The following is a 23,294-nucleotide window of genomic DNA, read 5'->3' as shown; positions in this document are numbered from 1 at the left end:
AGTATTCTGAATAGATAAATCAAAGTTTGATCTGTTGTGGAAACCGTTTGATCATAAGGTCTGTCAGAAATTCTCTACAAGCAAATCGCACCTATGGGAAGTGCAACAGAAAGCATGGCATGAAACTTCATGGTAATTATTTTCATAAACTGACTGCTTAGGCATAAGGTCTGCACGGCTGTCATTGCTGCAAGTGGAGGATTTTTCAATGAACAGAATTTGAAGAACAGCATTAAATAGAAATAGTCCTTTGTTATCATAAAAGTATTTACTTTGTACCTCTTTTGTAAATTACTTTGGATAAAAGTGTTTTCTAAATGCATAAATGTAAATGTACTGAATTTTTTTTTGTGACAATTTAGTGCATCCTTGCGGAGTAAAAATAACCGTTTCTTTAAAGTAAAAAAAAATGGTGTAGTGTACATGAACTATTGTCTCACCTATGCTAATATGTTTTTCCTCTGTAGAGTCTTTGTTTAACCGGAGAGTTGAGGAGAAAGCTAAAGAGATGCTCTTCACACCTCTCGGCTGGCATCACAGCTCTCTGGACCAGTTGCGGGAAGAGAACGGGGAAAAAAAAGCAATGGAGCGTTTACTGTAAGACTTCAGAGGATTGTTATTTTTAATGCATAACATGTTATTTTAAGGTTGGTTACATCTATTAATTTACAATTAGGAGCAAAATACAAAAATTATTTTTTTTACAAGCATCACATATAAATCACATGTAAATGAGTTGAGGGACTTTTGGAAGCACACATCATGATTAATGCTTCCTCTTCAGGTCTGCTAATCACAGCCACATGATGGCACTGCTGCAGCAGCTGCTGTACAGCGAATCACTGTCTCTCTCCTGGCGTGATATTATTGTACCTGTGGTGAGGCAAGTTGTGCAGACAGTGCGACCGGATGTGCGCAACTGCGATGATGACATGGATATTCGTCAGTTTGTCCATATCAAGAAGGTGAGGAACAAAAATGGACTCAAAATCGATTCATCTAGTTCTACTAGACAAATATGTCTAAGATTTGCTTTTTTGTAGATTCCAGGAGGAAAGAAGTTTGACTCTGCTGTAGTAAACGGCTTCGTTTGCACAAAGAATATTGCACATAAAAAGGTTTGTATGGATTGAACATTATGCCACAGAGAAGGTCATGTAATATTTGTGCTAAAAGTGCCTGGACTTTCTCAACAGATGAACCCTTACATCAAAAACCCCAAGATCCTTCTCCTCAAATGCTCCATTGAGTATCTGTACAGAGAAGAGACCAAGTTCACTTGCATTGACCCAATTGTGTTACAGGTAATGGCCACTAACCCCTACATGATAGCTGTAAATGTTTTTACCAGAGTATGCTAAATTATCTCCAGACAATACACTGAAAGCACAAGAATCTGAGAAATCATTTCATTTACAATTTGCTCTTTCCAGGAGCATGAGTTTCTGAAGAACTATGTTCAGAGGATTGCTGACGTCCGACCGAACCTGGTGCTGGTGGAGAAGACCGTGTCCCGTATCGCTCAGGACATGCTACTGGAACATGGCATTAGCCTTGTGATTAATGTCAAACCTGTTAGTACCTTCTTTAGGTCACTGTTTAAATATTACTCCACATAGCTGACCATTGATAATGCCCTAATCAGAGAGGACATGGCAAATGGGTTATTTTGGTCTGGTTTGTGAATGTTTCAATTAATATCTCTCTTTAATCAACACAGCAAGTCCTGGACCGTGTGAGTCGAATGACTCAAGGAGATTTAGTCATCTCAATGGATCAGCTTCTTACAAAACCTCGTTTGGGTACCTGCCATAAATTTTACCTGCATTCCTTCCAGCTGCCAAATAGTGAGTCTCCATCTCTTATTATTCCTGATGTATGTCAGATTTAACTCACTTTTCATTTGAATAAAAGTTGTTCTTTTTAAGGATGCAATTAATCAATACCATATCATTATTTATTTATCGGTATCTGTTAATTGTTAATTGTTCAAAAAAATTGTCAAATTAAAATTGGTCATTTTAAAAATCTTTGTAAAATTCACTTTTACAGATGAAATGAAGAGCCTTATGTTTTTTGATGGCTGTCCTCCTCAGCTGGGCTGCACCATCAAGCTCCGTGGTGCTTCAGAGTATGAGCTGGCACGGGTGAAAGAGATCATCATTTTTATGGTGTGTGTGGCTTACCACTCACAGCTGGAGATCTCTTTCCTCATGGATGAGTTTGCTATGCCTCCTAGCCTGGCTGAGAGTTCCTCTTTCCCATGTCTGCTGGAAAGCACCACTTTGGAGGAAGAGGATGAAACTGGTGGGGAACGGGAGAGCCAAGATAATGATGGTTCAACATTGGGGGATGAGAACCTCACGCTTCTTCCAGAAGGAGACTTTGAGCCAGGGCATCAGGAGGTCATCAAAGCCCACAGAAGAGAGCCTTCCATCTCCGAATCGTCTAATAAAGATGGAGAAAGCCCCAGAATAAATAAAAATGCTTCAGTTGCTTCCTTCTCTGGAGGAGAGGAAGATATTATAAAGACATCCACACCCCTTTCATCCTTCACTTCCAGTCTTTCCCAGCCGGTGTCACCACCTTTCCTTATTTCAGACTTGAAAGAGACATCACAGGAAGTGTTTAAAGGCTCAGGTGAGGAGGAGAAGAACAAAGAGCTGGAGGAGACTCTGGTCCATCGGGACAGCACAAGCTCTGAGACCTCCCTCCCACCAGCCCGGCTTTTCAGGGATCCCTTACAGGATGACACAGGCCTGTTTGTGACCGAACATGTAGCTTCTTCAGATGACCGCCTTAAATCCATCTCAGCTTTGTTTAAACAGGAGCTTAAGGACATTATTCTCTGCATTTCACCCTTTATTACCTTTCGGGAGCCGTACCTGCTCACTGCTGCTGGACTGCATTGTCCTAGCCGGGATTATTTCCCAGAACAGGTTTACCTCTCACCTCTTTTGAATAAGGACTCGAAAGAGCTGGACGGACGCCGCAAGAGGCAGCTGCTGAAAGAGTCAGGCCCGAGTTCTGTCAGCCTGACCAACGGTACTGTGTCACACCAACGGACCATCCAGATTTTGCCCTGTCACAATCTCACAGGTGCCCGTATAGTAGAGCATCTAGGCAGTAGTCACGAGCTGGCACGCATGCTGGCTGACTATCGTGCCCAGGGGGGGCGTATTCGGCAAAGGGAAGGTATGCAATTTCGTGAAGCCCCACCCACAAAGGTGCAAATAAAGTCAGACAGTGAAGAAGATAAAGTGGTAGGACTGAACGAAATGACCTGGGCTACTAAGGTGAGGGTTTCTTTTCTGCTAGTATGTTTATTCTGTTACTTTATTCCACATTCTGAACAGTGAGGCATTTTCAACGATTAGTGTGCACAATAGGGCCTGAAACTCTTAAAAACTGGTTTTTGGTCAGTGAAAGAACCTTAAGAAAAATTCACAGTCAAACTAATTATTATATGAGCTGTATTATCTTTTCAAATTATGAAGGTTGCGGTTTTTGCAACTTTTTTCCAAAACTTTAAATGCAGAAGCCTGATTAATTGTTTTTATGTTTCAGTTGGACTGTTTAAATCCAATCAACCATCAGAGGCTCTGTGTGCTGTTCAGTAGCTCATCAGAACAATCTAATAATGCCCCAAACCCCTGCGTCAGTCCATGGTAAACTCTCAGTACACTTGCATTGTCGTATTAATTTAAGATGTATTAGCAGTAACATGACAAACCGTGTTACTGACTATATTCTGAATATGCAAACAGGGAGGTCTAGGTTTTTATTGTATGTGCTATGTATTTACAGGATTGTAACAATGGAGTTTTATGGAAAGAATGACTTGACTCTTGGCGTATTTCTGGAGAGATACTGTTTCAGGTAATTTTTGTTTCCTTTTTACCTGGAAATTGTGCATCATGCCTATGTTTGTCATAGTACCAAAATTTCAGTCAATGCAAGTGAAATTTCATGATTACTGATTGCAGTTCCAATAGTACTGCAAAAAAATGATTTGCTCTTTAACACACACCTTTATTGAAATTTCATTCATCATGGCATATATGTTGTTTATTTTGATTTGGTTTTATATGGGTGTGATTCAGACCCTCTTACCAGTGCCCCAGCATGTACTGTGAGACCCCCATGGTTCACCACATCCGGCGCTTTGTCCACGGTAACGGCTGTGTCCAGATTGTTCTGAAAGAGCTGGACTCGCCTGTACCTGGATATCAGCACACAATCCTCAACTACTCTTGGTGCCGTGTCTGTAAACAGGTAACACAGGAAGCATTTGGATTAGAAAAAACAATAAAATAGAACTAATGTAAGATATTATGTACTATAGTATTACTCGTATGAATTGTTACCGATTTTGTTTCAGGTGACTCCTGTAGTCCCTTTGTCTAATGACTCCTGGTCCATGTCCTTCGCCAAGTATCTAGAGCTCCGTTTCTATGGTAACCAGTACACCCGCCGGGCCAATGCAGAGCCTTGCGGCCACTTCATCCATAAAGATTATCACCAGTACTTCTCCTACAACCAGATGGTGGCTTCATTCAGGTGTGCATCTTCACAATATAGATCTCTTTATATTCGAATATGCTAGGGGTTGCACAGACCCCAGCTTGTCCTATTGAGGGCGCAACAGGATGAGAAATCTTTGAAATCCACATTTACACTCCATTTCCAAACCGTTAAAATTACAAATAAATGCATACTCTGAAAGCACTCCACAAGAGGTGTGATTATAAGACACAAGACGTAAAAATCTGAAGTCGTTCAAGCCCTAGAATATGACCACCTTAGTACATTTTTATAAACTGTTAATCCAAATATATTCATACTCTTCTGTCATCTGTAGTTACATCCCAGTGAGGCTATTCGAGATCTGTCTGCCTCCTCCAAAAATCATCATCAGGAACCAGGGCCCATCTAAAGCCAACTTGCAGCAGGACCTCAAAGACTTCTCCCATAAGTAAGATTCCCTACTGGACTTCTCTTACCCAGCCTCATAAACCTCCTCCAGATATCAGCTAAATTAATTAATTCTCCAACATTTGTAGGGTGGCTCAGGTGTACCTGGCCATAGATGACCGTCTCACCTCCTTAAAAACTGACACCTTCAGCAAGACTAGAGAAGAAAAAATGGAGGACATGTTTGCACAGAAAGATGTAAGTTTCTTTTCAGGACTTTACTTGTGTAAATAAAATTTCATCCAAAGTATTGACCAATGCTAAGTTACTGTTAAATGAACATTTTTCTGTCTTAGATGGAGGAATCAGAGCTTCGTGGCTGGATAGAAAAGCTACAAGTGCGTCTGCAGACCATTGCGATGGACTCGCCACAACAACTACAGGCTGTTCTGGAGTCAGTGGTGGTCAAAAAGCAGGGTTTGTGTGAGACCTTGCAGTCCTGGAACAACAGGTGAGGACTGTATTCATAGGGCCATAGAGACTGAAACTAAACATCTGCCATCAGAACTGTAGAACTTTTATTTGATCTTGTCTCCAGACTTCAGGACTTGTTCCAGCAAGAAAAAGGCAGGAAGCGTCTATCTGTTCCTCCCAGCCCTGGCAGACACAGACAAGCTACATTAGATGAGAGCAAGGTCAGCCATTTATTTAGCAAATCACTAAGTAGTTTGCTCAAGTAATGCCACCTGGACTTCAAATAAATGCATAAAGTGCATACGTTTGATAATTTTTCATTTCCATTTTGTTTTTGATTGATAGACTAGTGCTATGGAGTCCTCTCCTCGTAACCCATCCCCTGTGGTCCCAAATGGAGAGAAAGGTGAGTTCATTGGCCCTTTATTCATCTTGAAAAAGTTGCTCTTGATTGTTGCACAGTCGACTCACAGCCTTTTCTCACAGAGGACCGTCATCTCAACACTTTTCCGTCAAGTTCAGGGTCTTCATCATTACTTCAGTTACCGTCTCCGGCTGAACAAGCTCTAGATGTCATCACGAGCGGACCATCTTTTCCTGATCAGGACTCTGTGAGCATCACAGAGGGTAAACTTACTTTGGACACTTCCTTGTGGTTGAAATCACACATAACCACCCCACCTGACTTTCTCTCATTCTCTTCATCTCTCTACTTCTAATACTGTTTAGACATGTTTGAGGGGCATTTACTTGGTTCCAATGACAGTCAAGTAAAGGAAAAGTCCACCATGAAAACCATCCTGGCCAACCTGTTACCAGGCAACAGCTACAATCCCATCCCTTTACCTTTGTAAGGCTGTTATGATATTATGGGTACTAAAAAACAAACCAATGCTTTTCTTTCTCAAGCTGATAAAGGTCTCTTTATTTTCTTGGTTTGTTAGTGACCCAGACAAACACTATTTGATGTATGAGCACGAGAGAGTTCCTATAGCTGTGTGTGAGAGAGAGCCCAGCTCCATCATTGCTTTTGCACTCAGGTACACAGCTTTTTGTACATGTATAACTAAAAAGTAGATATGGATATTTTCCTTTTGATACATTTTAGTATTTATGTATTTACTCTGAAATGTCTTAAAGAGCTTTTTTATATATTTGAATTCTTTTGTATTATTTGTATACTTTTTTATTTATATTTTTGTATAAAAATAGGAAACATCGTTTCAACTAAATAGCCATTTTTGCAAATTAGATTCAGTAAATCAGTGTTATGAACAATTCACTGAAGCGGACAGTGCGATTTCTGCAAATGAATCAAACTTCTCAGCAATATCTGCATTTTAAATAAGACACTCTTACTCTTTCCATCATCCAGCTGTAAAGAGTATAAAACTGCCCTTGAAGAGCTTACAAAGACAACAGCAAAGACTGGAGCTGATGACATATCTCAGGCCATTAGGTACATCAAACACTCATTTCCTCATCGGCTGTATTTTCTCTGTGTATATTGGTAAAACAAAAGCTGACTTTTTTGCCATCTGTAGTTCTGGAGAGAGTAGAGCAAAGAACAGCCCAGCCAAACCCAGTGAAAGCAGCACGTCACAGTTGAGCCGCAGCAGCGTTGATGCTGACCCACTCAGTAAACCTAACCACAGTTTACCAAATACTAGCCACTTACAAATACCATCTGTCTAATATGAAATTACTTATGAGACTAAATGTTTATGGTATATCTTTTGCAGAGGAGCCTGAAAGTGGAGACAAACAAAAGAAGCAGACAGGAAACCCACACATTGAGCTGCGTAAGTATCAGGCTCAAATAGCCGACTAAAACATTAGTTTTATAACTATAACAAATATTATTGACCCTCTGACATTAAGTAATTGTGGGTCACAAACTAGCCACTGTGTCAGCTTTTTATCTTTTCAAAGTTTTCAAATATATTTTTAAAATAAATTAGCTATTTATTGATAATAATAGTAGTTATGCATAAAATGAAGAACATAAATACATTTGAAAATCATACTTATAATGCAGAGTTCTCAGATGCAAATGCCAAGTTTTACTGCCGGATCTACTACGCGGAGGAGTTCCATAAAATGCGAGAAGAGATTATGGAGAGCTCAGAGGATGATTTTGTGCGATCACTCTCCCGCTGTGTCAACTGGCAGGCTCGTGGCGGGAAGTCTGGTGCAGTTTTCTATGCTACTGAAGGTGCGACCTAATCTAAGATCCTTCAATACAGATAATCATTCACAAATCACCCCCCACCCCCACATTGGGTAGTTGCTTTCATTAAGTGAAGACTTTTAAGTCTTTGGATGTATTTTGCTAAACTTGCTGTTTCTCCTTAGATGATCGGTTTATTCTGAAGCAGATGCCCAGATTAGAGGTCCAGTCCTTCTTAGACTTTGCACCCCACTACTTTACTTACATCACAGGAGCAGTTCAGCAAAAAGTAAGGAAATACAGACGTCGTAGTGATGTCTGAGGCAGCATTTTTGGCCTGTTACAGGTTTTTCTCTCTAAACTGTTCTTGCATCTGTTTAACAGCGACCCACAGCACTTGCTAAGATTCTGGGAGTGTACCGTATCGGCTACAAGAACTCCCAGAACAACACCGAAAAGAAACTGGACCTGTTGGTGATGGAAAACCTTTTCTATGGGCGAAAGATGGCACAGGTACATTTATTGAGACATTAAATTTGCAACTTATAACTGATTTGAAGTTGGTGTTTCAGAAATACTGTGACAGACAAAAAATATTTCAGTTTGGGTCTTTTTATGTTCACATTCTGTTACGTGGTCCTGTTACCTGTGTTTGTGCAGGTGTTTGACCTGAAGGGATCCCTGAGAAACCGGAACGTGAAGACTGAACTAGGAAAGGAGAGCTGTGAGGTGGTGCTCCTGGATGAGAACCTCCTCAAACTGGTGCATGACAATCCCCTTTATATTCGCTCACACTGCAAGGCCATTCTGCGTGCCGCCATCCTCAGTGATGCCCACTTCCTGTCCAGCCACCTCATCATTGATTATTCCCTGTTGGTGGGCCGTGACGATGCCACGAAGGAGCTAGTTGTGGGCATCATAGGTGAGAAAATCTAATCTGTTATTTTAAAATCAATATTGGAATTTTCTTTTAGTGCTTGTTAAAACTCTTGTATATTTGAAGATTATATCCGGACTTTCACATGGGATAAAAAGCTGGAGATGGTGGTCAAATCGACTGGGATTCTTGGAGGTCAAGGTACAGTTATACTCTCCTAAAACATACATAGCATGGTATTCTCAGAAACTAAAACACTTACCTTTTCTTTAAACCTATGTTTCATCGCCTTTCCTTCCTGACAGGTAAAATGCCCACGGTGGTGTCACCAGAGCTGTATCGAGCACGTTTCTGTGAGGCCATGGACAAATATTTCCTCATGGTCCCTGATCACTGGACAGGTCTTGGGCTCAACTGCTGATGGACAAGAAGGGAACATTATAGCTGGAAGGGGATATGCTGCTCTCTCATGTACTTTGCAGTGTTTTTATGGAAGACCATAGTGAACCCTCCAATATCTGCGGTGGTGTCTGAAGCTGAGTGAAACTGAACCCCTCTTTCTATGCTTTGTGCACAAATTGACCAAAACGGATGTGCCAAGATCCAGTTCCAGAAGATCCACTGAAGTGACCAAACTGAAATGGCTGAACTTTTAGTTAACCCTGTTAAGCAGTAGTGTTTGTTTATAACCTATTAACTGTGGATGATGTAAAAGTTTATAAATGTACAGAGATATGTAATTAAAGCTGATTAATACTGGTAAAAGTATCTTATGATATTTAACTTTATTGTCTTATCAGTTATGCATTTAGGACCTGTGCCCAGTTGCAAAAAAAAAAAACAATACCAAGGATCTATAGCTAAGGACTGTCTTTAGGGGCTTTTGTGATTCTATAATTGCAGGTACATTTGGTGTCCGAAGTCATTATTTTTTTCCTGCTTTTTACAAATGGTTATATTTTTAATTATTTTAATACTGTGTTACTCGTTGTGAATTACAAGATGTTACAGTTCATAACAATATAATATTTTTTGCAAAAAGTGTCTTAAATAGCTGAAAATTATGATTGCTTGTTGTCCGAATTAGTCAGTGCATTTTTTCCATCATGTATCATTGTGTAATCAAAATATTTTATTGTACTTTTATTTTGGTAATATTTCCTTAATTTTATTTATAAAAGCCCTAAAGAGTCATTTACCTAATTCTACAACATTCTTTTTTTTAAATAACTTTTTTCTTATAAAAATGTGTCCATAAATATTGCATCCACTCTGTTACCGTATACTTTGCCTTTAAATTAGTGGAATTATCTCCCACAACTATGTAAGATACAGGAAATTATGTCACTTTCCCTCACTGTTAAGATCTGAAGCACTGAAAAGTCTATGTGCTCCAAGAAAATATTTGAATCTAAAAAGTTCTTACACCAAGTAGTTATTTTATAGTGTCAAATCTGTTACCACAATATCAAAAGGAAAACAAATTTTTTTTCATTGATCACACTTTGTGTTATTTAAAAGTCTTTTAATCATGATTTCATTAGTGCCATGTGCTCTTAGCATTTATGCTAGCAAGTGGAGTTTTTGGCAAAAAATAAAGAAAATTGTCAATTCTGTTACTGTCAAACTCTGTTACCAAGGTAGAGTAACAATGCTGACAATGCGGTAACAGAATTGACAGTCCATCGGACACTTCTGTCAATTCTGTTACTTTACAGTTTTGTTACTTAAAGGGTCAACTCTGTTTATGAACTATTTTCACAAAAAACAATAAAATTGTTTAAAATCTAATAAACATTATTGATTTATTTTTGCGCCCTTATAATATTTAAAAAACATTTATTTTTTTTAACTGGATATTGTATATAATACATACTCAGATGAAAAATATTTGCTCCAAGTGGACGGTTCTGTGAAGACAGGTATTTTATTTAATTTTTGTAAGGTATGCATAGGTGAAATATTATCTCAGTTTCAAGTGATGGAATGTAAGGACTGTTTGTCTAATGAAACAAGAAGGATTTTTCCTGTTATGATTTATTGTCATTTCTGCAGATTGGCTAATTTGTCCATAACAGAGTTGACAAACAATACCATAAAGACATCTGTTTTTTCATTAAAAGTAAAAAAAGGAAGTAACTTGTGTTTGGCAAGCACTGAATTATTCAAATTAAATATGTTTTCAATAAGATACTTAAAAAAAAAATCTGTTAGTGAAAAGTTTTTTTCTTAACTTTCTGCAATGCCAAATGTATCTTCAATTATAGAATCACCCATCTGCATTTTCCACTCATGGATAGTCATTATGGGAGTTGAAGGCACAGATTTTAGCAGAGCATCCAAAGGAGTTTTGGATTGAATAAATACTCACACTCATCATGGTAACGTTCCCTATAGTATAATGAAACACACACTTGAAAAAGAGATTTATATATACGTAATAAACAACACATGACAGACGATTTGGAAGCGTCAAATTAATCACAAACGGCTTACAACAAACAGATTTTAATGTAATAGGCTAGTTCTAATAGAGTACGCAAGTATAGTCGGAATATCAATATGAAATTATGTGAGTAAATGTCAAATGTAACCCCTAACGTAAGTGTACATTTTCCTTAAAGGGGTCATATGATGCGCCGTTCTCAAGCCCACCGTGTGTGATGCTGTGTTTCGTTGTGAAAGCGAAACTACTTTGTTTGGTCTTCCAAAAGAGGACACGACTAGAATTCAGTGGTTAAGTTGTATTTACAACACTGTTCCAGAACAGTTCAACCCAAATATTCAGATGTGTGCAGCGCATTTTATGGAGGACTGTTTCCTGATCCTGGGAGAGTAGACTACATTGCCTGTTCTGACTCTTTTTTTAAATTTAAATTATTTGCCACTGATGATTCAAACACGAGTTTTGAGCAGTGTAGAGTAGTGCTTGTTGTTTGTTATTTCTCCGATCACAAATGCAGACATGGTTTTATGTTTACGCGGCGCGATGCGATGCGTAAAAAGACAGTATATGTCATTATAATCCGTAATTATGTCCCCACTGAATGCAACAAATGCCTCGTTTATAATGGGTTTTCATGTTTTTGTCTTGTCGCTCCGGCCGGACACGGCATCATCACAATATGGCAAGGGGCGTAACATTTCCGTCACATGCTTGAAGTATTCGGCCAATCACAACGCACTGGATAGCTGGCCAATCAGAGCACACCTCACTTTTCAGACCGATGAGCTTTGTAAAAATCGACGCGTTTCAGAAAGGCGGGGCATAGAGGAGAAACAATAACGTACAATATGTGGAAAATAATGTGTTTTTTTAACCTTAAACCACATAAACACATTTCATTACACCAAATACACAAAATAATGTTATTTTTAGCAACATCATATGACCCCTTTAAACTTCAACTTCAATGATAATTTGGTTGATGCATTAACACTGATTCAGCGTTGGTCTGCTATCTGGGAAGGGTCCTCTTCCTGAAGATACTCTTTTGTTCATTCCTCATCTTCTAAGATGTGTTATGTAGTTAAATACATATTTGAAAATGGTCGTCACTTTGCAATTGGACAAGGACGTTTTCACCATAATAGCATATTGACCTCTGATTGGTCGTCATTTGCTGCATTGCGATACTTACTTTAAATATTACTTTAAATATTTATACATTTCTCCTTTAAACTCCACAAACAGATGCCCTGTGTCAAGTTTCGTTTTCGTTTTTTACTTGTCGACAAAAATAAAATCATCTAAGAATCCATTAAAAACTTGTGGACCCAGGAGGACAGGTTTTTATGGATCCAAATTTTATGCAAAATGATTTTCCACAATACTATGATTATTATTAGGGATGCACCGATACCACTTTTTTCAGTACTCGCCCGATACCGATACTTTTATTTTTGGTACTTGCCGATACCGAGTACCGATACCGATATTTTTATTGCACTTGTAAATTTTTTAAATATTGGGTACAGAAACCAAAAGGGTATGTATAATGTTAGTTGGTTAACTTTATTTATCAAATAGATACAGTCAAACCAACATTTATTCAGACACCTTCAACATTTCTCACATCATCACAGTTTATTCGTTATAGTTTAGAAAATGGTAATAAAATATAACAAGAGTTAAACTGTGTCAGAACAAATTAAGCTTGATAATGTTAGATAATTTTGATAGAAAGGTATGTAATAGATTACAATCAACCAAAAATTAGACAGCTGTTAGTATGACAGTATTTACACAACTATCAATACTTAGTCGGGCAAGCCTTAGCCTTAATGACAGCCTGTAGGCTCCTGGGCATGCTGTCACCCAGCTTCATGAAAAACTCAACTTCAGTTTTTTTCCCAGACTCGGTCTGAATAATTTTTGGACCCAAATTTGTATCAATTTTACTGGTAGTCCTAATTTGTTGAGATAGTGAATTGGTGGGTTTTTGTGAAATGTGAGCCAAAATCATCACAATTAAAAGAACCAAATACTTAAACTACTTCAGTCTGTGTGCATTGAATTTATGTAATACACGAGTTTCACAATTTGAGTTGAATTACTGAAATAAACGAACTTTTCCACGACATTCTAATTCATTGAGATGTACCTGTATTCACTCGACAAGCTTGCGCATCTGCGCCTCCGCGCGCTCAATCCACTCAGCGTGCTTTGTTTATCAGCTCGCGCAAATCAGCTCTACAGGCGTTAATGCTGAATGTTTAACATTATATTCATTGCATACATATACTTCGTAGACATCTTTAATCTCTAATAACTCCATTCTGCTGTCTGTTGTCGGTGTTTCTTTGTCTGAATATGGCGCTTATCACATGCTGTGTGGTATCGGCGTTTGGTATCGGGGCATTTTAACGAGCACGAGTACAGGAGCTCAGTATCGGTATCGGTGCATCCCTAATTATTATATTGACGTAGGTTTCCTTCTTGTGAGATCCTTTTTTTATCACCTGATTTTATAGTAGCTGTTTAAAATTTTAACTTTTTTATTTTTTGTAATTTGTAGTCCTCTCAAACTCTGCTGAAATCGTCAAAAGTAATGTGCCTGATCTGATAACTTTTTCCAGAATCAAGAAATGAAAGACAATTCTTTCAGTTTAGTGTTCATGCGGGAAAAACTGCAGTAAACTGTTAGATGTTAAATGTCCATATACAGTATAAATACTTGAGTCTATTTACTAAATGAAATTAACTTTCTAAAATGACATGATTAAAATGACATTTAACATACAATGTTTGATAAATTCACGTGGAAAAAACAGGCGTTCTTTTCATTTTTGTAATAAATGGATTTTCAAATGGATAAGAAAACACTCTACACAAAACTCTGTTAAAACATTTTAATAGTCATACAATTTATATAAAAGAAAATTGAGCTGACAAAGAACCTTCGACATTGGAATGAAGAAACCCTAATCTAGATTGTCACACATTTCAAAGCTTTTTTTCTGATATAATACTGTTTGACTCATCCCTCTGCATCCTCCCACTCACAATCCATCTAATTTCTGAAAAGAAAATCAACCATGTGCTGCTGTTATAAGTCAGTTGTGTGCAATATTTGCTCTGGTGATGATAATGTCCATGAGCTGATATGTACAAAGACTGTTTTCTATTGTAAATCACACACTCCTAGGCACAAACATCAGGACTTGGTAAAAAAAAACCCAAAAAAAACCTTGGCTTACGATTGGCAGGTGTGACCCAGACTTATCTTCAGACTTTCATTACACTCCTACATACATACAAACATACACTGATATAATCTAACCAACTCTGAAAATGCAGAACAAGGCACTGGACACAGTGGAGTAACTGGCACATTGTGGACAAAGGCAAACAGACAAACATTTCCATTTTGAATTTGTTTAAGAAAGTTTCTGACAGGCAAGATATTAAAACCCCATCTTCGCTATGTATTTTTAAATTAGAAATCGGTTTTAAAAAAGGATCGATATTCAACCAGTGCAAATTATTAAAAGAATTTCAGAAGGAAAGAAAAAAAGAAGACAGGGAATGTTATTATAGTCCTAGATTAATTTTTTTAATGACCAGTTCACCCCAAACTCACAATTCTGTCATTATTTACTTCCTCTCATGTTACTTCCAACCCCTATGCTGTTTTTCTGTTCATGGGACACAAAAGGAGAAGTCTTTTGATGCAATACATTAGTTTTGTGTGAGGAACAGACTAAAATGTAAGTCATTATTCACTGAATAGTCACTGGATCAGTCCAATCAGTGAACAGATCGTTCATTTGAACTGGTTCTTTCTGATGATTTGGTTGTTTTGTTCACGATTCAGTTCTAGAGTTCAGTTCACTTACACGATGATCCAGAACCAACAGCTCACTGAAGGAAAAGATTATTAGTAGATTAAAGCTTTAATTTTGGCCTCTTTCTCATACAAAGCTTTTTGTATGATTTCAGAAGTCTTGGAATAGAGTATGTAGCTCTTCTGGAGGTACTTCTTTGTCATTTTTGGAGCTTGACAGACATTGTCACTATGAACTGTTGGTGTATGTAAAGAGCCACATTAAGATAATTTTACTTTTGTGTTCCACAAAAACAAGGACATGAGTAAACAATGGCAGGATTATAATTTAGGTGTGAACTATTCCTTTAAGCACCCATTTACTCCCATACATAAGTGCATACAATTGTAGTACCATTGTTATCTAAATGTTAATAAATATTGGTGCAGGCTTGAGAACATCCTGGTTCACGTAACATGCCATGCCTTGTCACTAGAATCTAAAATTCAACCTGAATAGAAGTATTATTTAAACACTGTCTCTACGTCTGAGAAGGAACCGAGTGACAAAGTGTCACTCTCCAAAAGCGTCAGATGTAAGTTTAGACCATCAAGGCCTAGAAATCTACTTATATCTATGGAATAAAAATGCTCTCTTCACAATACAAATGTCAAGAGCCTTCTATTCACAACGTGTCAAATAAAATGTGTGAAGTACAACTGGTGTACGATCTGGAAATGTAGAACTTGCATTGGATTTTCATCACATTACACTGGGTTTCATGTACTTTCAATTTAACTTGTCTTAAGGCTGAAATACACTACACAACTTGACAAATCTGAACAGATTTTTAAAATGCTAGGCATCATACTATTGTAAACGGTTACAGTGAAAAACTGGGCATCATACACTAAACGACTGAGGATCACACACTACCAGACGTTCAAGTTGTTCAGAACACAACAAACTCACACAGAAATGTTTGATTTGTTGCTAGAAGATGCATGACAACCGAAAACAATATGTAAAATCTGTCAACTCAAATCTGCAGTACGGCTCTGACTTTTGGCAACTGCACTGACTCATCAGGGCACAAATCTGGGAAAAAGTTGCGTAGTGTATTCCAGTGTTTACTCACAAATAAATACTAAGTGAGGTTGTTAACAGTGATGCCAATTCCTCTGTAGGTCCAAAAATTTGATTTTTCGTTTCCTGATCGCACAGTGACAACATGGATGAAATGAGGGTGACTTCCACATGGTTTGTGCTTTCAAAAGTCCACAGATTAAGATACACCGTGCCGCACTTTACATTATCATCTTTCAAGTGTGAGAAGTCAGTCAACATTTAGCAATCTATCATCAATCAACCTGTGTTAAAGTGATCAAAATGGCTTTCGAAAACATCTCCTGTGCAAACAAGTGTGGCAGAACAAAAGTGTACCATGTGTGCTATATGTTATAATCTCTTGTTATAGAGGCTGTGCTCCATAATCAAAAATCTGTACAACTTCTGCAAGGTTCATGACGATCTGTGCTTTAAAAACTATGACCGGTGCCTCTAGAAGGAGCCGGGGTCAAAATGTCTCTGAGTCTGAGTCGTTTTCAGTGGTTGTGCCCTCGCTGGAGGGGCGGGAGGGGTCCCTTGGACTGTGGGGGCCTTGGGGGCTCTTGGCCTGGTGGGGCAGAGATTTCAGCAGGGCACCTGGCGAAGGAGCTCCAGAGCTGCAAGGAGAGCAGAAAGGCATCATGGTAGCCAGAATGAGAGCCAGGCAGTCAGCCACTTCCCTGCTGGGAGCACAAGCCAGAGCAGGGGTGAGACCTGCGGGGAAAGACAGCCAAAGAGCGAGAGAGACAGGAAAGGGGACAGGAAAGCAGAAAGAGGTGAAAGGAGGGATGGAGCAGTGGAACAAAAGGACAGTGGTGGGGAGGTGATGGACGAAAGCACCATTCCATTAGTGCCTCGCTAGTCAGCCAAACACATGGTCAGTCAGGGGGCAAAAGGGGACATGCATGCCACTGTCAAAGCTTTGAAACACAGCTGCTGCTTTGGCAAAAGCCTCTATGTCACTAACAAAAGAAGAAGAATACAGAGACAGACATAGAGCGATCCACATACACTGACAATCTAAATCTGCAGGGATTTTAGTTTCAGGAAGACGCACCATTCTCATCTAGTACTTGAACGCTGGCCCCACGAGAGAGCAGCTCTTGCACTGTCTGCTTCATCCCACTGTGAGCAGCCAAATGGAGAGGTCTTGGGAAGTGAACGAAAAACAAGTGAGCATCAGTTGCTTCTTCAATCATTTATAAGAGCATGGCACAACCAACATCATGGGTTCGAATCCCAGGGAATGCATGAAGTGATAAAATGTATTCCTTAAATGCAATGCAAGGCAAGTTTCTTTGAATAAAAGCATCTGTCAAATGCATAAATGTAAGTATAATATGCAATCTACTGTAATGTGAAGGGGAACTCACGTTTGCAGTGCAGCGTTGGTAGCAATGAGGGCAGAGTCTGGAAGTTTTCCGAGAATGAGCAATGCGCATTCCTCCATTCTCTAGACAGAGAGCAAGCAGAAAAAAAACAAGAAAATCATCTTTAGAAGACCTCAGGTAATAGATTAATAAAAACATTCAAAAATACTGTTTGCAATGTGGGTTTTTATATCTGGCACAATTGTATTGTTTGATAATTATATGAAGTATTCAAACCCTATGATTACGGTCACACATAGGTGTCTGCATCACTTGAGTGGAAATTTTAAAATTTTTCTGTTTTTGAAAAGGCCAAATTATTATAATAAACATCAATAAAAAATGATTTTGGGGTGAGTAGATATAACGAAAACCTTTGTTTCAGTGAACTATATAGTTTATCATTTCTTTGTAAAACAAAACTAATAGTAAAGGGTGCAATTTTGTCAGTGGCATTTTGACAAAATGACAAATTTTGATTATGACAAATTCTAAAAATGATTATGAAAGATCACTGCACTACTGATGAAACTATGAAAAAGTAGAGACTGATGACCACGGCATGCAACGGGCTATACTTACATTACTGCAGGCTAGATGGAGTGCTGTATTGCCCTTCTGGTCAGTCAGATTGAGGTTCACATTGGCAACAGTAAGTAAAGCTTCTGTTTAAAACACGCCACACTTTGCATAAGTGCATTCAGTTGAGTCCATTTTCAAATGAACAGAGGCATAATGCAAATAAAAGGCATGAACATTTTTTTAATACATACCTACGACCTCAACCCTTCCTTTCTCCGCTGCCATAATCAGGGCACTGCGCCCTGATTGGTCAACCTCATCCACAGATGCATTATGGGCCAAGAGCAGCTGAACACAGTCTACGTTGCCAGCGAATGCAGCTGCATGGAGAGGTGTCCTGATAAATAGAGACAGCAGTTTTTAATAGATTTTTTCACTGATAGCTTATGAAAGCAAAGCTAATGATGAATATAAAAAAAAGATTAGGCACATTTCAATTGCCATTTAAAAACTTACACTGGTCTGTTTCTCAGGACTCTCTTAACTTTTCCTAGCCAGATTAGTAATGACATTTAACTGCGTGTATGAAGGTGTATGAAGTCGGCTCTCAAGTTCTCAAACGTGTATATAAATATAGATTTTATTTGAAAAATAATTTTGTAACCACTGTAGGTACAAATCTATTTTATTCTAATCTGTTTTGTCTTTCTTGACATATACCAAACTAACCTGCCCTTGGAGTCTTTGCCAGTTACAATCTTTGATCCCATGGCTTCTAATAAAATGTTGGCACAGGTCTCATGGTCATTGACCCTGCAGGACAGAGGATTCAAAGTTGAAACAGAGAAAAAAAAAGTGCAAAAGAAGTCAAGGATGAAGAAAACGATCTCACAGCAGACATACACAGCACAGTGCAGCGGGGTGAAGGGGTTCCCATCAAAGTGACGTAAATCTCTTTGTTCGAGTAGGACCTCCACACAACCCTCATGACCTAGAACACATACACACACAATGCAAGTCCACTATACTTCACAAAAGCTACATTCCGTTTACTGATTCCGTCTTTTTAAACTCATAATGGAGACTGTTAAAACCAACCATAGTAACAGGCCCAGTGTAAGGGTGTGTATCCCTGGTTGTCTCGGAATGGGGGTATCGGGGGTTCAGAACATGCAATACTGAGCAATTCGCTCAACCAGGATGCGTGACCCCTTGCCGCAGCCAGGTGGATAGCTGTCCGACCCTTGGAGTCCCCCAGCAGCACAGATGCCTCCAGCTCCAACAGGGACTGAACACATTCCTCCTGTCCACACAAGAGCTGAGAGAGAGTAAGAGAGAGTTTTAAAAAAAACGTCCTTGTACATCTTGCACTTGAATTTGGCAATTGTTTAGCAAGATCAGGAAACTCACCCCAAGGTGCAGAGCAGTCAGACCTTGATGATCAGCCAAGTCCACACTGGCCTCACGTTCCAATAGAAGAGACACAGCATCCACATGACCCCCCATTACTGCCAGCATTAGAGGGGTCCTGCAGACACAAACACACATAGAACGAATACCCATTAACCCGTTAATCACGTGCAAGAATCTCCTCGATTGTGTATAGATGGTTAATTTCAATCAGCCGTTATTAAATCAATGGTTTTGCCCATGGGTAAATTTTTCTCATAGCTTGGGCAAAATTAATATGAAATAAATTAGGGAGTTGATTCATTTTATTATTAGAATTCATGTGAAGTGTGTTCAGGTTTGATTTTGGCACACTAATTGAGATCCTCAATATTTATTTATTGTAGAAAAATAGTTATATGCATTTTATTTAATTAGTTGCATAGTAATTAAAAAACAATTAACTAAATGTAGTCAGCAACTTTTTATGGGTAACAATTGGGTAACTTAAATTTTTTTTTTTTGTATTTAATTATTTCAGTTTGCCAAGCTACAATACCCATAAGTTAAAAAGTAATAATACATGACACACTCATTCCACTCCAAAATCTTTGTGGCATTATAATTAAAGATTTTTAGAGTTATTAAATGAACTACTCACTGTCCCTGAGAGTCCGCTGTATCTACCAGATCTGCATTATCAGAATCTTCCAGCAGGAGGCGCACACATGATGTATGACCATTCATTACTGGATACAAACAAGAGTGTATTAAATACTGCATAAAAATGTACAACTGTGTAATTTCCACCACACACAGATGTAATACCTGCAAGATGGATAGGTGTACGTCCTCTGAGAGTATCTTTGCTTCTCGGCGAGGCCCCATGGTTCAGAAGTGTGAGAGCACAGTCAGTGTGGCCCCTGAGGGCAGCAAGAGCTAATGGAGTCCGGCCCACCTCATCCCCCTGATCCACCTCGCAGTGACCCTCCAAGAGCACTTCTAGAGCCTGTGCTTGACCGTGGTACGCCTGGAAACAAACATATACCTATATAAAGGTGTAAGACCAACTGTCTGAAAATGTCTTTCACATATTTCAGTGAGGTAGGGCCTGTCTGTAGTAACTAAACCTTGTAGTATTAAAAACATGCCAGCTGTGTTTTTTATGCAAAAGTTGGCTTCAGGATGCTAAGGTGTTCTCGGTGGTAGCCAGGGTATTGATATAGTGTTATGATTTGTTTTTAGCATGTTGTTATGTGGCTGTTAGGATGTGGTTGTAAAGGTGTAAATTTGGACTCACGGCCAGATGCAATGGGCTTCTGGTTTGGCTGTTCTCCATCTCATCTTGTTGGTTCTCATCTCTGTCCAAAAGCTGAAATCAGATTTAATCTGAATTACAGCTGTTCTCATTAAACTCAAAAAAAAAAAAAAAAGAAGCTATTCTGAATTAAGCTGGAACAAATTCATTCTTGCACGATAAACATATGCAGTGCACCAGCAGGTGGTGTACAATAGGTTCAACAGACAGCGAGCACATCATTTTATGACATGACTGGACTACCACAAACTGGACTAAATTCATTTGCATGTTAAGTTACACATTTAAATCTACAGTAGAGACAGTAGAGTACAGATGGAGGAAGTGCCCTGAGGCACTCACTGGACATATTTGTGTCCTCACCAGTTTCAGACAGTGTCTGTGGCCATACGCTGCAGCATAATGAACGGCACTGTAGCCTTGTTTATCTTTGAGTGATGGGGCGGCACCATGCTGCAACAGGAACTCGAGACACCTGCACACACAAATATAAATATATATTCAAATACACACACACACACACACACACACACACACACCATAAAAAATGTAACTAGAAAAAGTACAAAAAAGATCATGTAAAATTATTATAATTGGAGAGAGGGAAAATACATTTAGTTTGTCCCAGACATGAAATGATGAGGTTACAGACGCACACAGACACAAACACCCAATGTTTTGGCATCAGAGCAGCACACACGTAAACAGCACGAGTGACGGTGAGACAAGGAGGGGGGACACAGAATTGAGGCTGAGCAGACGTGGGCCGTTCTGCTCTTCAACTCCAGAGAACTCACAGAGCTGCCTCCTTCTCCCTCTCAGCTTGAACTCCGTCACTCTCTGGTTCCAGGACCACACGCCGCCTGCAGAAAAATCACACACACCTCACAAATCTTATACACAGATGCTTCTTACTCAACAATAACTCTTAACAATTTTTTTTTAAGTTGTAAACAAAATTGTATTACCATTAAATGAATATTTTGGAATTGATATTTGTTTTATTATTAACTATTCATATTTTGTAATTAATAATAATACTACATGAGAGTAAACATTTATATAATTCAATAGTTTTAATAATAATTGTATATGTTACATGCAATAAGTCTGTGGTATCTTGGTATAAATTAAATTAATTACCGTCTCATTACTCGTTCACAAAATTCTTTGTGCCGGTGAATTCTGGCAACTAATCTAATTAAACTAAGCAAAAAGGTGTTTCCGTATGCCATATCAAGTCGACGTCAAACACTTTTGTCTTCGCACATAAACTACCCCAATGATAGGAGACTTAAAAATAGCCTGTGGTTGCCATGGTAACACAGATATATGTGGGGACTGACACCGCACTCGATTTCACCTGCTGTAGGACTACAGCTGCCTGTGTCTAAATCACTTAATCGGGTTAGACATGCATTTACAATGGTCAATTACATGTTGTTCACAACTAGCTCCATTTCTGCACTGTAAACTATTCATGTGGGGATATTTTGACCACCAGTCAAGGCGTTTTTCACTCCAGCATCCCACCGCTAAAACTACGATTAGGTTGAAGGATGGTTTAGACTTATGAGCTGCAGATTTTTCCAATGAAACCCCTCGTAATATCTTGCTGCAATATAAGTCTATTAGTGTAAATGATGAGATGTTTATTTTTGCAAACTGAAGGACAAATCCACTTTTTAATTGAATCTTTAAACTTTATAAAGAATGGAGGACAAAATCACAGATGCTGCCGTTTGTGTAAATGTTGTGTACCTCCTGTCCAGGTCAGAAGCAGCAGCGTAGTGCACAGCAGAGCGCCCCCACTGGTCAGTGGCATTAATGCAGGTACCGCAAGACACCAAAGTCTCCAGGCACTGAAAGTGTTGACTAGCTGCCGCATAGTGGAGAGGGGTCCTGTCAACACCCACAACAAAAGAGAGGGGGGGAAAAAGGATTTGACAAAAAATTTACAAAGTTTCAGTTTCAGAGTACAAACAAATTCTACAAACAAAACAGCTGAGAAAATAAAAAAATTAAAAAAACTTTTAAATTTATAAATGATTGAGAAATTATCAATATAAAAATGCAAAGAAATCTGAATATATGTGGTTGAAATGTTACTATTCGCCAAAAGGATGACAAAGTTTTCCATTAAGCTAGCATTTTAAAAAGCTTAACAATTAAAATATTATTTTGAAAAACATGGTAACATGTTGAAAAAAATGGAAAGAAAATTTGTGATTTTAGACAAATTGACTCACTGTTCCTGAATGCACTGAATAGCACAGATATATTTAGTACTGAATGTTTATTAGCACAACTCCAGCTGAGGAGAGCACAGGATAAAAAATTATCCTGATGTAAATCTCTTGCTTTTACCAAGAACTCACCTTCCATGTTTGTCCCTGCGGTTATGATCGGCTCCACTGCTCAGCAATAGTGTCACACATTCCACATTACTGACAGAGAGAGAGATAAAAAAAACCTTGCCATGAGCACGAGTATGAGGACAGATAACAGGTCCAACAATACCTGTATTTGTCTAAACAATGGACGATAAGGTAGTCATTAGTTTTTGTATTGTATTCATACATAATTGGGTATTGTATTTGGGTATATATAACTTCATGACTTCTACATTTTGTATCACAATCCACATGATACAACTGCAGTTGTAAAAAGTCCAATCAGAAACAGAATAAGTAGACAGACCACCTGTAAGAACATCACAATACTCAATATAAAGTCACACCATTAAAAGGTCCAGTCTCCTTATTGGTAAAAACTCTGTATCAGCCTATTTCTCTACAATGTGTATGCACACATGAAATATACAGTTTTAAAGTTTGATTTCAGCTAAGCTAAACACACACACACACATATATATATATATATATA

The 23,294-nt window shown here is 38.5% G+C and overlaps 2 protein-coding genes across 12 annotated transcripts in view; one reads left to right on the top strand and one right to left on the bottom strand.

Annotated features, from left to right (window-relative positions):
• Nucleotides 1-9,314, top strand: part of pikfyve (phosphoinositide kinase, FYVE finger containing) — a 30,112-nt gene extending 20,798 nt beyond the window's left edge. For all 10 annotated transcript variants that reach the window (XM_016286437.1, XM_016286438.1, XM_016286439.1 and 7 more), the window contains 28 exons: nt 468-597; nt 785-965; nt 1,044-1,118; nt 1,197-1,304; nt 1,434-1,574; nt 1,721-1,847; nt 2,053-3,296; nt 3,568-3,668; nt 3,808-3,879; nt 4,104-4,275; nt 4,382-4,560; nt 4,862-4,975; nt 5,064-5,172; nt 5,271-5,425; nt 5,513-5,609; nt 5,734-5,794; nt 5,875-6,015; nt 6,118-6,238; nt 6,333-6,428; nt 6,764-6,847; nt 6,933-7,027; nt 7,131-7,190; nt 7,427-7,603; nt 7,744-7,847; nt 7,943-8,071; nt 8,219-8,480; nt 8,562-8,636; nt 8,741-9,314. In XM_016286437.1, coding sequence (XP_016141923.1) covers nt 468-597; nt 785-965; nt 1,044-1,118; nt 1,197-1,304; nt 1,434-1,574; nt 1,721-1,847; nt 2,053-3,296; nt 3,568-3,668; nt 3,808-3,879; nt 4,104-4,275; nt 4,382-4,560; nt 4,862-4,975; nt 5,064-5,172; nt 5,271-5,425; nt 5,513-5,609; nt 5,734-5,794; nt 5,875-6,015; nt 6,118-6,238; nt 6,333-6,428; nt 6,764-6,847; nt 6,933-7,027; nt 7,131-7,190; nt 7,427-7,603; nt 7,744-7,847; nt 7,943-8,071; nt 8,219-8,480; nt 8,562-8,636; nt 8,741-8,856 — 4,526 coding nt within the window. In that variant the 3' untranslated portion in view covers nt 8,857-9,314. The remainder of the gene's footprint in view (nt 1-467; nt 598-784; nt 966-1,043; nt 1,119-1,196; nt 1,305-1,433; nt 1,575-1,720; nt 1,848-2,052; nt 3,297-3,567; nt 3,669-3,807; nt 3,880-4,103; nt 4,276-4,381; nt 4,561-4,861; nt 4,976-5,063; nt 5,173-5,270; nt 5,426-5,512; nt 5,610-5,733; nt 5,795-5,874; nt 6,016-6,117; nt 6,239-6,332; nt 6,429-6,763; nt 6,848-6,932; nt 7,028-7,130; nt 7,191-7,426; nt 7,604-7,743; nt 7,848-7,942; nt 8,072-8,218; nt 8,481-8,561; nt 8,637-8,740) is intronic.
• Nucleotides 9,315-13,782: 4,468 nt separating this feature from the next.
• The window catches only part of ankrd44 (ankyrin repeat domain 44), a 21,792-nt gene continuing 12,280 nt past the window's right edge, over nt 13,783-23,294 (bottom strand). For both annotated transcript variants that reach the window (XM_016286432.1, XM_016286434.1), the window contains exons 13-28: nt 22,787-22,855; nt 22,170-22,310; nt 21,206-21,271; nt 20,772-20,883; nt 20,391-20,462; nt 19,919-20,120; nt 19,752-19,839; nt 19,112-19,229; nt 18,800-19,019; nt 18,605-18,692; nt 18,431-18,514; nt 17,953-18,098; nt 17,762-17,844; nt 17,183-17,262; nt 16,867-16,958; nt 13,783-16,523 (exon numbers count right to left, since the gene is read on the bottom strand). In XM_016286432.1, coding sequence (XP_016141918.1) covers nt 16,279-16,523; nt 16,867-16,958; nt 17,183-17,262; nt 17,762-17,844; nt 17,953-18,098; nt 18,431-18,514; nt 18,605-18,692; nt 18,800-19,019; nt 19,112-19,229; nt 19,752-19,839; nt 19,919-20,120; nt 20,391-20,462; nt 20,772-20,883; nt 21,206-21,271; nt 22,170-22,310; nt 22,787-22,855 — 1,906 coding nt within the window. In that variant the 3' untranslated portion in view covers nt 13,783-16,278. The remainder of the gene's footprint in view (nt 16,524-16,866; nt 16,959-17,182; nt 17,263-17,761; nt 17,845-17,952; nt 18,099-18,430; nt 18,515-18,604; nt 18,693-18,799; nt 19,020-19,111; nt 19,230-19,751; nt 19,840-19,918; nt 20,121-20,390; nt 20,463-20,771; nt 20,884-21,205; nt 21,272-22,169; nt 22,311-22,786; nt 22,856-23,294) is intronic.

Source organism: Sinocyclocheilus grahami, unplaced genomic scaffold, assembly GCF_001515645.1.
Source record: "Sinocyclocheilus grahami isolate Dianchi unplaced genomic scaffold, SAMN03320097.WGS_v1.1 scaffold209.1, whole genome shotgun sequence".
Classification (NCBI taxonomy): domain Eukaryota; kingdom Metazoa; phylum Chordata; class Actinopteri; order Cypriniformes; family Cyprinidae; genus Sinocyclocheilus; species Sinocyclocheilus grahami.
Note: the sequence above shows the minus strand (reverse complement) of the source record. Positions and strands in the feature narration are given on the sequence as shown.